General features: G+C 39.8%; 2 protein-coding genes across 2 annotated transcripts in view; one reads left to right on the forward strand and one right to left on the reverse strand.

Annotated features, from left to right (window-relative positions):
- LOC146968396 (uncharacterized) overlaps positions 1–14,011 on the forward strand; it is a 431,785-nt gene that overhangs the window by 176,852 nt on the left and 240,922 nt on the right. The window lies entirely within an intron of this gene.
- LOC146968405 (Fc receptor-like protein 3) overlaps positions 11,144–14,011 on the reverse strand; it is a 36,770-nt gene continuing 33,902 nt past the window's right edge. The window contains exons 4-7 of the mRNA XM_085760341.1: positions 13,053–13,295; positions 12,193–12,315; positions 11,479–11,553; positions 11,144–11,268 (exon numbers count right to left, since the gene is read on the reverse strand). Of these exons, the coding sequence (XP_085616467.1) occupies positions 11,144–11,268; positions 11,479–11,553; positions 12,193–12,315; positions 13,053–13,295 (566 nt within the window). The remainder of the gene's footprint in view (positions 11,269–11,478; positions 11,554–12,192; positions 12,316–13,052; positions 13,296–14,011) is intronic.

The following is a 14,011-nucleotide window of genomic DNA, read 5'->3' on the forward strand; positions in this document are numbered from 1 at the left end:
TAATCTTTCATTTCCTTTTATCCCATGTCAGACGAAAATATTTCCCGTATACTGCATAGTATATATATATATTTTTATTTTATTTTATTTTATTTTTTTCGTGATATGATTTGGACAATTCAACACTTGAGTTAAGAGATTGTATCATTTAGTAATGTAAGAAGTCTGACTTCAAAAACAGTTATCAAGATTCAGTTGCAGGTGGAGGCCACATTGACCATCAGCCTCACCTGGACACGTGAATAGCTGCTGTTGGATACTTGTTGTAGAGGATGTGGAAGTGCCATATCATGAGGTAGGCATAAGTACACAGCTTGTAGGCTATGTGATAGTTGTGGAGTTTTTGGACCCCAGTGGGGCACTCTTGGAAGTTTATTTCAATAAAAAACTCCACAATAGCATATTATTAAATTAGCGTAATAGCATAATTTAATGAATAGAAACCCACATGTTACATGTTATGTGACTGCGACAGCTTGTTATAAATACTTGTGGTCTTACCGTTTTCTGTCTGTGCTTCTCTGCTGTGGTTTTTCTCAGTGCAGACGTTCAAACTCTCACCAGTGTCAGCAGCGTCTAGAACAACAGAGAGAGGAAGCAGAAATCATTGTTTCCTCATCGTTAGAGTCGACCGCTTCAACTGCCACTGACTCCTCTTCTTATTTTAACCGACCTAGATGATGAACACCTGAATCTTGAAATAAGCTTTCATGAGAATAAATATGTGTGAAAAGTGTTGTGTGTTTCACAATGTGTTGAAAACAACAACAACAACAACAAAAACCAAGTCTAGTTCACCTTCGTCCTTTTTTTGTGACATAGACTGCATACGTCAAACTATGTGGATCATCTGCACCGTCAACTCCAGAAACTGAAACACAGAGAAAATGTATGAAATTGTTAACAGACTGAAGGCTGAAAGGTGGACAGGTTATACATGTATATCCTAACTTGTTCATCTGAGTCACATTAGAAAATCCCCTTGAGTCTGATGTCTGTGATGTCTTCGAGCAAACTGATAAACGTAAACATATTGACATCAATAAAAAAACTATAAATAACATTCAATATATTGTAGGGAGAAGTAGCTACTTCGCTATACCTCTGTATGGGATAAAACCCAGCAGCAGCAGCGGCAGCATCAGGGATACAGCAGAGATGATGACAATGATCCACGGCAGGTTGTTGATGTCCATGGAGTCAGAGTCATGTGCTGGTGGTGGACACATAATGGAAACAGAATGTGCTGCAACTTTACATAATAACACCTGCTGTAGGACCTTCTAGTTTCTTTAAGAAGTTGAGTAGCATTCACATTATTCAAACACTGTGTAAATATCTGTAAATATTAAATAAATGCCGTTATATCATGGTAATAACATTTCTTGAATTTTAAGCATTTACATTTACTTAAAAAATATCTATCAGATGAATGTTTTTATGATGTCGGAAATGTTATATGTTGAATTTCAGGTTGTTGTTTTTTCAAAAATTGTGTTTTTCTTATTTAATTTAAACATATATTTCTGTATTCTATATTTGCATACATACTATCTACATGGACTGTATAATATTTCTACAGTCCAGTATAATACATACACATCTGTATGTTCCACACACACACACACACACACACACACACACAAATATATTTAATAATTCTAATGTACAATCTCCAACAGTCTCTGGCCGTATCAACAGTAAACATGTTTTGTTATTTTAGTAACTGTTAGAGTCTCACCTGTGACAGTCAGTCTGCTCTCTGCTGACTCTCCAGCTCCCTGGATGCTGCACTTGTACAGTCCTTCATCAGACTTGGAGACGTTGTTCATTCTGATCTCTTGTGCTGAACTGTAGTTGATTGTGATGTTGTCTTTGTAGAAAACAGCTTTCAGGTTGGTGGAAGTCGTCTTGTTTCTGCAGCGCAGAGTCACAGTATCTCCCTCCATCACAGGAAGAGCAGGACTCTCCAGGATCACTGAGCCCTCTGAAGAACATGTTGAAGAAGAGCAAAGTTTGATGAGTTACTCTCAGTAAGACAGCTGGAGAGAATTATAATTAAATGCATGGTACTATAGATAGAAAAATAAAAGCTATGAAAATGATAAGAACAGATGGAAACATCTACAGACTACAAGAAAAGAGATAAAACCCAAACATCTTAGGTAGGTAGGCAGAACAAGAATATTGTAAAAATAAGAAAAATAAAAAGTAAAGTTATACAATTGGGAAGCAAATGAACTCATGTGAGATTAAGACTTATAAAAATGGATAAAATCAGGTGACTTTGTCACACTGTCACTTGACAAATTAAGTTTCATCCTAAGAGGTTCCTAATCAGAGAGGTAGACAAATACTTCTGTCAGATTACTACATGTTAACAGCAGATATTCAGAAAAACAACAAACGTACCAGTGATGGTGATGTTGATGCTGCTGCTTCGTTCCCCTCTGTCAGTCTCACACCAGTATTCTCCACTTTCTGTTTGATAAGTGCTATCGATGTTGCAGGACGACCCTGATGATGTCTTCTTCATTGAGCATGCTGGAGTAACTTTTCCATCGTCCCTGGCCCTTCTTAACCGAGCAGAACTATCAGTTCCCTCACAATGAAAAGAGACAGACTCAAGTTGAAAGAACTGCAGACGGTCTGGAGTGATACGAAGAGAAGCTGCACCTGAAAGTTCGCAAATTAAACATTCACATCTTTTATTTTGATATCCATCACAAGAGGAACTGAATTAAGGACATTAGATATTTCTGTTAGATTTTTTGAAAAACATGCTGTTGTATGAGAAATAGTTGCATTAACTAATCTTATTAAACTTCCAAGTTGAATTTGTTATTAGGTCAGTTTGCCATCAGATGTAAAACAGGTTTAGATCAACAGCTCGAAACACAAGTTTAAAGTAGCAGTGAAGAGGTGGTGGATGGACTGCTTAAGTAGAGTAGAGTATTTCCTCCATCATCCTGCAACGTGCTTCCGAGTAACTTAGGTGTGCACTTTTTCCCTAATGCACATAATCCTCATTTTGTGTATTGTGTACTGCAAAGCTGTATTTAACTGTACTGTAAATGACTGTTTAGTAGTAATTATTTCAATGTTAATGTTTTATCACCTAGTTCGGATTGTCTTAGAGGACCACAGTGGAAATAAGTCCTGGACTTTTCTGTGTTATCCTCGTCAGTTTTTTAAAATTTCTTTTCTACTGACAAATAAATCAAATCAAATCAAAAATCAAAAAAACATTCATCCACAAATCTTTTGACAGAGAGAATGTTTCAGCAAAATTATAGAATATTAAAAAAGCATCAGAAAAGGAGTTCCTCACCACTTTGCTGAGCATAAAGACTCTGAACTCGTGTCTCCAGCAGAAGAAATTCAAGCATCACTGGAGAAACAAAGGAGCAATGTTGTAAATCAGCAACAGATGCTTTGATGAGCAGCAACATCTAAAAGTGAGGACAGAAAGAGAAGAAATGTGACACTGAGTACTCACACAGTCTGAAGCAGAGAGCTGTGACCTCCATGTCGTCTTGCTGCAGACTGAGCGTTGAGCTGAAATACAACTGAAGTTTAACGTACGTGACAACTTCCTCTTCCTGTGGAGGTTATTTCTGATGCTGCTGCAGAAGGGGGGCAGGGTCTCAGAGGCTGAGGTGGGCTCTCAGTCTGACAACACTGTGAGGGAGGATCAACCATCTGGTTGGTTAACGGATCCCAATCACAGATCCCAGTTGTTTTAGCCAGGCGTTAAATGCACTTGAGAAATCATAGAACCTTATTGTCACGTACCTAAATCGTGAAAATGGGAAACAGGGACAAAAGAGTCCATAAACCAGTAGTAACCAGTACGTTTCCTTGAACTAACTATTTTCCTGGAGCATCTGACAGGTTGTAATGAGTGACTCAACTCAACTCAAAATGTATTTAAGCAATATATCACGACAGGCCGTGGTATATGCTCATTATACCACGGCTAAGGGGCGTTGTTCGGCCCGACGCAAAGCGGAGGGACGACCCCCTTAGAGTGGTATAATGAGCATATACCACGGACTGGAGTGATATATTGCTTTTATAAAACGGTTACGAATAAAGGCAATATAAAAGAGGGATACGCAATCAATTTCATGTAGTTTTATTCAACCAGAAATACATATTATCCAATAAAATAGCCTCACTGTGAAAAAAATAGTCCCACCTCTCCAGACGTTAGCTCCAAATTAGCTCTGCATCTCGTCTTTTCCTCCGCTTTTTTTCAGGTGAAAGTCACTGCTCAGTCCCCTCTACCGTTGTTAACCCTCCCCAGAGGTGAAAGTTAACCTTAAACATGTGAAGTCAACTACTTTAGTCCGTTTTTTAACATCGTAAAAACATCAGCTGATAACACAGACGCACCGTGCCGTGTCACAGCCTCTCGCCGCGGAACGTGAGGGTCTGTCGGCCACAGCGGCTCGCGAACACCGGTCCCGCCGGTGGTCGCGGTCCGTCTGTGGTACGGGTCGGTGGTGCCGGTCTGCTTTGGTCCAGAGACCATCAGATTTTACCGCGGGAGGACTTTGGGGAGGACACGGTGTTGCTCCAGATGAAGACCGGGCGGGACAGTGGGCTGAGAGCTTCCTGGTTCAGCTCCCAGCTGCTGCAGCCTCGCGGGTGAGAGCGGAGCAGCAGCGGAGCAGCTGCTGCATCCACATGCAGACCTCCGTTTGCAGAAGCTGAGTTATGATAAAAACTTCCAGATCATGAGCTGTCATGTGACTTTGATCGTCATCTATTTCAGTTCTCCTCGTCGTAGAGTCCCCAAATTTACATATAATGTGTATTAAAGTGTCTATTTTCATAATTTAAAAAAAAAGCAAAAAACGAAAAATTTCGTTTTTGGCACTCAACGCATGGGAACGAAAAACGAGAAATTACGTGGTTGGCACTCAATGAGTTAAAAGTAAGATAGGGCAACAAGAACAGTTACTAAGATAAGGTAAAACAAATAAAAGCTATACTGAAAGATAAAAATAAGAGGTCAGGGTGTCAGGGTGAAATGAAGGCCAGAAAAAAGTGTGAGTCTTTAAGAGTGATTTAAAATGTTGAGTTTCAGCTGCTCTGATGTGGAGGGATAAAGCATTCGTCGTTTTTTCCCTGTCAACAATCGAGCTGCTGCATTTTGGACAGCCTGTAGGCAGTTCAAAGACTGCTCGTCTAGTCCAGCATACAGTGACCTCACCTGGCAGCCCAATGGCCATGTTGCATCCATGATTGACAGTTCAACTCATCATTCACTTCCACAGCAGGAAATTAAGGTCGGGATGGTGAGAAGGATTTTCTGCCTAAACCATAAACTTAAACATAATTATTTCTTAATAGGAACCGTACATTATCTGACACGTGCGATAAGTGAATATTATATTCATATATTATTATTATATTGGTAACTGGAACAACAAAAGGCAAGGCAAGGAAATGTTATTTGTATAGCCCGTTTTTACAAACAGTTTGTCTCAAAGGGCTTTACATGGCATCGTAACAACATCCTCTGTCCTTAGACCCTCACATCCACTGAGGAAAAACTCCATGGAAAACCCTTTAACAGGGAAAACCAGGAGAAACCTCAGGGTGAGCAACAGAGGAGGGATCCCTCACCCAGGACGGACAGACGTGCAATAGATGTTGTTACAGACAAGAAAACAGTTTACAGTTTATGTCACAGAATGTGCGAAATATGGAAATGTTAGCAGGAGTTGATGAAGGCAGCCTCTGGTGAGGGGGGGGGGGGGAGAGAGAGCTGGCCAGCTCGATGGGAGGACTGGGTGGTAGACTGGTCCATGGCATCATAACAACATCCTCTGCCCTTAGACCCTCACATCAACTGAGGAAAAGCTCCTGGGAAAACCCTTTTAAAGTAGAGTAAGGTATAGTATGCCTTTATTTATCCCACAGTGGGTAAATTCACATGTTTACAGCAGCATTACATAAATACATTCACACATACAGTACACACTGTAGTGGAGAAACCTGAGGGTGAGCAACAGGGGGCAGCTGGTGCAGAGAGATGGAGCTCCGGTGGAACTTTTGAAACACAGAGAGAGTGAGAGACACCAAGGCCAGATAATGATAATGATAATGAGCGGGAAGAGAGGAGAGGGCTTGACATTACACACTGTGCGTGCTCGGTGCCCCTCAGAACACCCCACACACTACAGGATTTCTAATCGCAAACATTGAACATGTTCATTATTTACAATCTTTCCTTCCGACACCTTCCGAGCGGATTGGACTAGACAAAATCTCTCTTAACACGCCCCACACAACAGGAAAATCAGACACGATGTAATTTGCAAACATCAGACAATCGGGGCTTTGCTGGCTTTGATCAGAAGAGGGAGATGGGGACAAAAATCGGCCTGATTATCCTGTAGTGTGTACCCCAAATAAGGCTATGGCAGCCTAGCTAGAAAATGGTTCAGAGCTACCTGAACCAGCCCTAACTAAAAGCTCTGTCATAAAGGAAGGTCTTAAGCCTAGACTTAAATGTAGCTAGAGTGTCTGCCTCTTTGACCCATGGAGAGAGCTGGTCCACAGTAAAGGAGCCCGGTAACTGAAGGCTCTACCTCCCAGTCTGTTTTTAGAGATACTGGGAGTCACGAACAAACCTCACATTATCTGCTCCACTTTTCCTGGGTCACTAATGCAAAATACATTTAATTGCAGATGTTTAATCTTAGAATGATAATTAGTTACCTCGCAACGGGGTCAAAGTTCAGCTGCTCAGGTAGGCTACTCAGAATGAAACTGAGCTTTATCATGTTTTTGTTTAAAGCTGAACTGATTAATTGATGCGTCGACTCTGATTAGTAAGAACTTTACATGAATTATAAAGAAGAAATACAATACAGAAGAAGAAATTTAATTTTCTTTGCACTTTCCATTTTTATTTAAATTGCACAGTTCTGGTTCAGATTTTTTCTGCTTTGTGTGTGGTTGCACTCCCACAATAAAACACAAGTAAAACAACCTTGTAGAAACACACTTTAGGCCAAACTTGAAGGTTTGGAAGTTCAACATGATTTGATAAACTGGAGCAGTTTATGATTGTGAGTCAGTCAATGATTTATGGACTTTATACCTGTCGTCAGTTGAAATGAGCAACACAAGCAACAGGTACATGATGTTTTGCTTCAAAGGACAACCTCACTCTCAAATAAAAATATGTGTATCAAACTGTACATTTCAAACTTGTAGAAGTATTTTGTAAATCTTTGATGGTTTTGGCAAGAATCAATTCTATACAAGTGTAACCTGTGTAACCTCTGCGTTGTGTTGTATTTTGTGTGATTATACATGTAGCACTACTAGACATCTCTGCAGCAGTCTATCGTAACACAGTCACCAAAGTGGTTATTATTCACGGGAGAAATGGACAGACAACCATGCTTCTTTGTGGTCCGGAAGATCTCTCTCACTGACCATTTATTGCGCATGCTCACAACAACATCGTAATCTCGCAGGTACATCTGTTCTCGTGTGACATCACTGCGTGACTTATTTAACATGGCTTTGCTACTCATATTATTAAATATGCTTAACAATACATATATGTTGCAAACCCCTGTTACAAATACACATGCTCAGTGATTTCCAACCTGTGGGAAGCGGCCCACCAGGGGACCACAAAGGTATTGCAAGTGGCGTTTGTTCAAGTCAGTGATTTTTAACATGAAGAAATGAAGATGTTCGGCCACTAGATGGAGCCAGTGGTGCAGCAAATCAGGTATAAACATCCTCGTCCTCTTTACATGGCGTGCTGTTCAGGAGGTGGGGCTGAGCGCCGGGCCGGCTTGTCTCATATAAAGGATTCTGCATTTGCTCCACAGGCACTACACTGTTGGCCATATTTTGTGTACAGATAGTTATGGCTCCCATGGACCTATTTATTGCATATTTCAGTTTTTTTTATTGCTATTACTGCTGTATTTGCAATAGTGCTACTTTAAGAAGCCTAAGTGTTTCTTAAGCAGAGAAGGAAATGGCAGAAAGATGGAGGGATCAGAGAAATATTCTCCAAACACTATAATGGGATAAAGTTTGTGGTCGACCTCCCAGCCAAATATGCATAAAGAGCAGAAATAAAGGTAATCACACCATTACAGTATAATGTTTAACTGGAAAAATCCACCTATGCAGCAGTGATGACTGTCAAAACCCTCTGTCAGCACAGTGATCAGTACAGTGCTTTTTACAGCCTTGTATTGTAGCGCTATTGGTTCATTTTCTGCTTGATGGTAACACTTCAAAATGTATAAATTCAGTTTTATTGGAAATGATCAAAGTCCAACTTTATTATTGGTCATTTTTTCTTCAACAAACCATTCTCCCTCTTCATTCTTCACTCACATCTCTGTGTTTTGGTTTGTTCTGTAAGACAAAATATATAAAGATTAGACAGTGAATCCTGAGTTTAGAAACCTTTATGAAAGAAGGAATAATTGTTCATTTTCTTTTTATCTCATGTCAGACAAAACAAATTTCCTGAAACTGAACAAACATTTTCAGTTTTTGTAATGTTAAAATGCTTTAAGGAACTTTAATTTCATACTTTAACATTGTTTATGAAATCATGCATTTTTTTTTGATAATTCAACACTTGAGTTCAGAGACGGTGTCATTTAGTGAAAGGAAAAGCATGAATTCCTTCAAAAACAAGTATCAAGAGTCAGTTGCAGGTGGAGGCCACAACAACCATCAGTCTCACCTGGACACGTGCATAGACAACTTCCTCCTGTGGTTCTGTGGCTGCCCCGAGATTCTGGGAAGACTTGGATTGGGATGATCTTCGTTCTGCTTTGGAAACAAGTAAAATTTGTGTTTCATCCTAATATACAAGAAATATCTTAATCTGTAGTACGTACTCCAGGTCTGTATGTGGTGCTGTAAGGCAAGGCAAGGCAATTTTATTTGTATAGCCCGTACAATAACAACAAAAACCTCCCAAATCTCAACAAAAGGTAGCAGAAAGAAGAAGAATCTTCCTAATCTGCCCCTTTATCCCAGAAAATCTTTTTTTTTTTTTTCTTTTTACCTAGATGTTAAAACAATGTAGGAAGCAGGACGATAGTTACCATTAGGCAAGGCAAGGCAAGGCAATTTTATCTGTATAGCCCGTTTTTACCAACAGTTTGTCTCAAAGGGCTTTACATGGCATCATAACAACATCCTCTGCCCTTAGACCCTCACATCCACTGAGGAAAAACTCCATGGAAAACCCTTTTAACAGGGAAAACCAGGAGAAACCTCAGGGTGAGCAACAGAGGAGGGATCCCTCACCCAGGACGGACAGACGTGCAATAGATGTTGTTACAGACAAGAAAACTATTTACAACAGAGAATGTGAGACACATGGAAATGTTAACAACAGCTGAAGGAGGAAGCTTTTGGTAGGCAAGGGAGGCAGGGAGAGCTGGCCAGCTTAATGGGAGGACTGGATGGCAGACTGGTTCATGGGAAGGGAGGGCAGGCCGGTTTAACAGCAGGGGAAAAGGGCCAGTTTCGCTGCCAGTTTTCAAATTCACCAAAAACAGAGAAGAAGACATTGAAGGCTTGTGCCATAAACAAACTCCAAACATTATAAGTCGACTCAACAGGAGAATGTTGACTGGGAGTCATCTCAGTCCAAATATGCCGACCGATGCTGATTTAATGGACGTGTTTAAGGTACAGTGTCCGAGGGACCCGACATTAGTTTTGTTGTTGTTACTGTAGGTCACCTCTAGCGGTGTAGCTCAGATTACAAGTCAGAGAAGAGGGGCTATGACATTATCATTTCACAAAAGATCTGTTTTGGATGTCTAGACGAAAACACTGCGATGGCATTTTGGGTTGTACCCACTCTGGGACCCGTTTCCAAAACCGTTTTAGGACAAAACACTGTTTCCATGTGGATGAAACACCGCAATAATAGAAAAAAAAACTTTTGCGGATTCTCCTAAACCTGTATTCATGTGGACAGCCCCTAAGACACTGACTTCTGTCTTGTTGCTCTAATCTTTGTTCACATACCTGTAGTTGAACTGTGAAACTACAACTCATGTGGACAGCAGGACAACAGATGCAACCACGGTAACAAACCTAAGACATAGAGTATAAAAATAGATCACTAGGTACTATGGCATCAAAAAAAGTGAACATGAATTTAGTAAATTTAGTGAAAATTATATATTCTAAAGAAAATGTATCCAACAAAACCATCAGTAGTATTAATACATCATTTTGAACACAGCATAGGACAAACTGAGACACAGCTTAATGGCTCCTTCTAGACGTGGTAGACAAAAATATGATGACAAAAGACAAACTAAAAAAAATGAAAAACAGTTTCAGAGAAAACCACTTGAGTAAACATTTGCGCTGTTTGTGTGCAGGCTCACACAGCACGGCATAGCACTGATCATCAAGCTGGGGTTGTAACGGGCCGACCCGCAGTTGTTGTAGCCTGGAGCGATACACTAGCACTAATTATTGGTCTGAGCCCAGCCAAAAAACAAACAAAAAAATCCCTGACTGAGTCATATTTTCAGCACGAACCCGACTCGAAGCGTGGGTTGGCCGTCCATGTTCACTTAGCCCAAAAGAACAGCCAGGCAGGCTGTAACAGGTGTGTGTGTGTGTGTACCCACTGTAAAAGGTAGACTAATATATTCCATAATCATATACTGTAAGGTCGAAAACCACGGGACATGTCTGTTCTGATTATTCAGCAGTGTAAAGCTCAAGCATGTGGGAGCCTCCTTTCATATTTAACACACTACAGTGATGAGAATAGGGCAGAAGTGGTGGAAGAAGACAGTGTGGCCTGCAAGAGAAGCAGAAGCAGAGGAAACTGGTCCAGCCCAAAAGATTTAATAAATGAGTTTTGTTTTTGCCCACCAGCCAGAGCTCCACACTAGACCAGTTTCATACACTCCAGCCATTCTTGCCATTACAATGATACAGTAGGAACCTCAGTCAATCTGCTTGTTTTTTGTTTGCCTCATTTATGTGTTAAAAATCACAAAATTTTGAGTGAGTGAGTGACACGTCCATATATTTTAAATCATCAGTGTGTTTGTTAATGGTACATGTTGGTGTGACTGACAGCAGACGTCTCCTGCTTCTACATCTGGTTATAAATACTGATGCTGAAGGTCTGAACAGGCCTCTTACCATTCTCTGTCTGTGCTTCTCTGCTGTGGTTTGTCTCAGTGCAGACGTTCAAACTCTCACCAGTGTCAGCAGCGTCTAAAACAACAGACCACAGAGAGAGGGAACAGAAATCATTCAGACTGCTACTGACACCTCTTCTTATTTTAATCTCCTCAGTGGTCGACCAAGATGATGAATACGTGACTGTGTCTCATAAAATTAGCTCCATGAGAACACAGACGTGTGAAAAGTCTTGTTGAGTTGTTCACATCGTGTTGAACAGAAGGAAAAAAAAGTCAAGTTCACCTTTGTTTCTCTTTTTTGTGACAACGACTGCATACGTCAAACCATCTGGATCATCTGCATCGTCCACTCCAGAGACTGAAACACAGAGAAAATGTATGAAATTATGAACAGATGAAGACTGATAGGTTAACTAATAGCTTATTCATACACATTGTACATTACATCTTTTTTTTTTTTAAATTCAGTTAAAGTAGTGATGTTTTTCGTTCGTTTAATCAATGTTCATCTGAGACACGTTAGTTAGAAAACTCACCGGAGTCTGATGTTCTTGATGTCTTTGAACAAACTGATGGAAAGAAAAGTAAAAATATTGACAACAATAGAAACAGACTTTAAATCAGGGGTGTCAAACTCAATTTAGTTCAGGGGCGACAAACAGCACAATTTGACCTCAAGTAGGCCTAACCAGTAAAACAATAGCATGATAGCCTATAAATATATTTTAAAAATTGATTTTTTCCTGTTTTGGTACATTATTAAGATGTTTACAGTTAATGAACAATCTTTTTACAAAACATATTATGAACCATAATATGAAATTTCTTGATAAAAATATATGCAATTAAAAATTTTCACACTTGGCAAATTCATGCTGAGGGCCGGATTGGACCCACTGCTGGGCCGGTTTTGGCCCGCGGGCCGCATGTTTGACACCCCTGCTTTAAATCATTGTCATACAGTATATAATAAGGAGAAGTATCTGCTTTTCTGCACCTCTGTGTTTCCTAACATGCAGAAACCCCAGCAGCATCAGGGCCACAGCCAAGACAACGACGATCATGATCCACGGCAGGTTGTTGCGGTTTGTGGAGTCAGAGTCACGTGCTGAGTTATGAACTGGTGGACACATGAAGGAAACTAAAGTGAATGTGCTGCAACTTCACATATGACACCTGCTGTAGGACTTTCTAGTTTCTTGACAATATGGAGACACAATCACATATTCAAGCACTGCTCAAATATCTGTAAATATCAACTAGGAATGGTTCACTTTTAAAATCACATTAGACAAAATCCTGTTGAGCTGTAAACAACATTGTTACTGTATAGGTATGTTACATTCAGGTGCATCTCAATATATTAGAATATCATGGAAAGTCAATTTCCAAATAACCTTAATCAAGTAATCAACCCCAATCAAGTTCATACAGATGGACAGACTTTTTTACAAGGCCAACATTTCCATATTAAACATGCTTTTTTAAAAATGTGTCTTTTGTAATATTCACATTTTTTGAGATACTGAATTCTAGGTCTTCCGTAAATCCAAGCCATGGTCATTACAATTAAAATAAATAATAATTTATTTCTAATGCATAATAAAATACATATCCAGAATCTTTTATGTCAATATTCAAATTATTTATATGATGAACATGGTATCATATGATGCATTTGTTGTAAGATATGTAAGTATACATGTGTACATATATTGTATGTACATATTTTCCATAAACCTGAAATAATTCTGATCAAAAAAATATAATAATACATTCTAATGTAAAATCGTCAATAGTCCTTGACCATATTAACAGTAAACATGTTTTGTTCATTTAGAAACTGTTCAGTCTCACCTGTGACAGTCAGTCTGCTCTCTGGTGACTCTCCAGCTCCCTGGATGCTGCACTTGTACAGTCCTTCATCAGACCTGGAGACTTTCATCTTCACTTCCATGGCAGCACTGTTGTTCATTGATGTTCCATATTTGTAGAAAACAGCTTTCAGGTTGGTGGAAGTCGTATTGTTTCTGCAGCGCAGAGTCACAGTATCTCCCTCCATCACAGGAAGAGCAGGACTCTCCAGCATCACTGAGCCACCTGAGGAACATTTATATTGTTGAGTGAAATATTAGATGCATGAAATTATGGATAGAATAAAGGTGGCAATATCTGAAAAAAGAAAAAGAGACAAATTAAATTAAGTGATTACATAACTTCTGTGACGGATCAACTCTTTAGAAGTTCTGGAGATGACTGGTAAAGCTAGATTACATCAAGTGATTGTTTAAAGGGACAACAAGGAGTTTTGGAAAAACAAAGCGTTTTCACACTACATTTGAGCCTCCGCGCGTACCGTAAAATTCTTTGACCGGCGCAAGACAGACTCATGTTTTCATTCATCAAGAATTAAAGTCAGAGGTTGGAAGACGATCACATACCGTCGTAGTTCCGACCATAAACGGCGAGTCAGCGGCGTTATACTCATAACTCGCTACGAAACCTAAAGTAAAGAAACGCTGGTCGGCTCGCCCAGCATTTCCACCACCACTAATAATAACAAAATAATGATAGAGACAAAACGATATATTTATAGAAAATGGGCCCATTAACAACTGTGGGTAGTGTAGATTCATCCACATTAACCTGAGACTTTTATATAACCAAATAGAAACTCCTCGTTGTCCCTTTAATTAACAGAGGACCCGCTTCATCAGAATACGAAGATGAGGGATTTGCATTCAAGTCTATGGATGTCTGTTATGAGTCAGTCTGGTGGGGTGTACGGTAGAGTGGTTGCTAGGGACTCACTGACA

Source organism: Trachurus japonicus, chromosome 18 (assembly GCF_045865225.1).
Source record: "Trachurus japonicus isolate A0001 chromosome 18, Traja_1.0".
Lineage (NCBI taxonomy): Eukaryota > Metazoa > Chordata > Actinopteri > Carangiformes > Carangidae > Trachurus > Trachurus japonicus.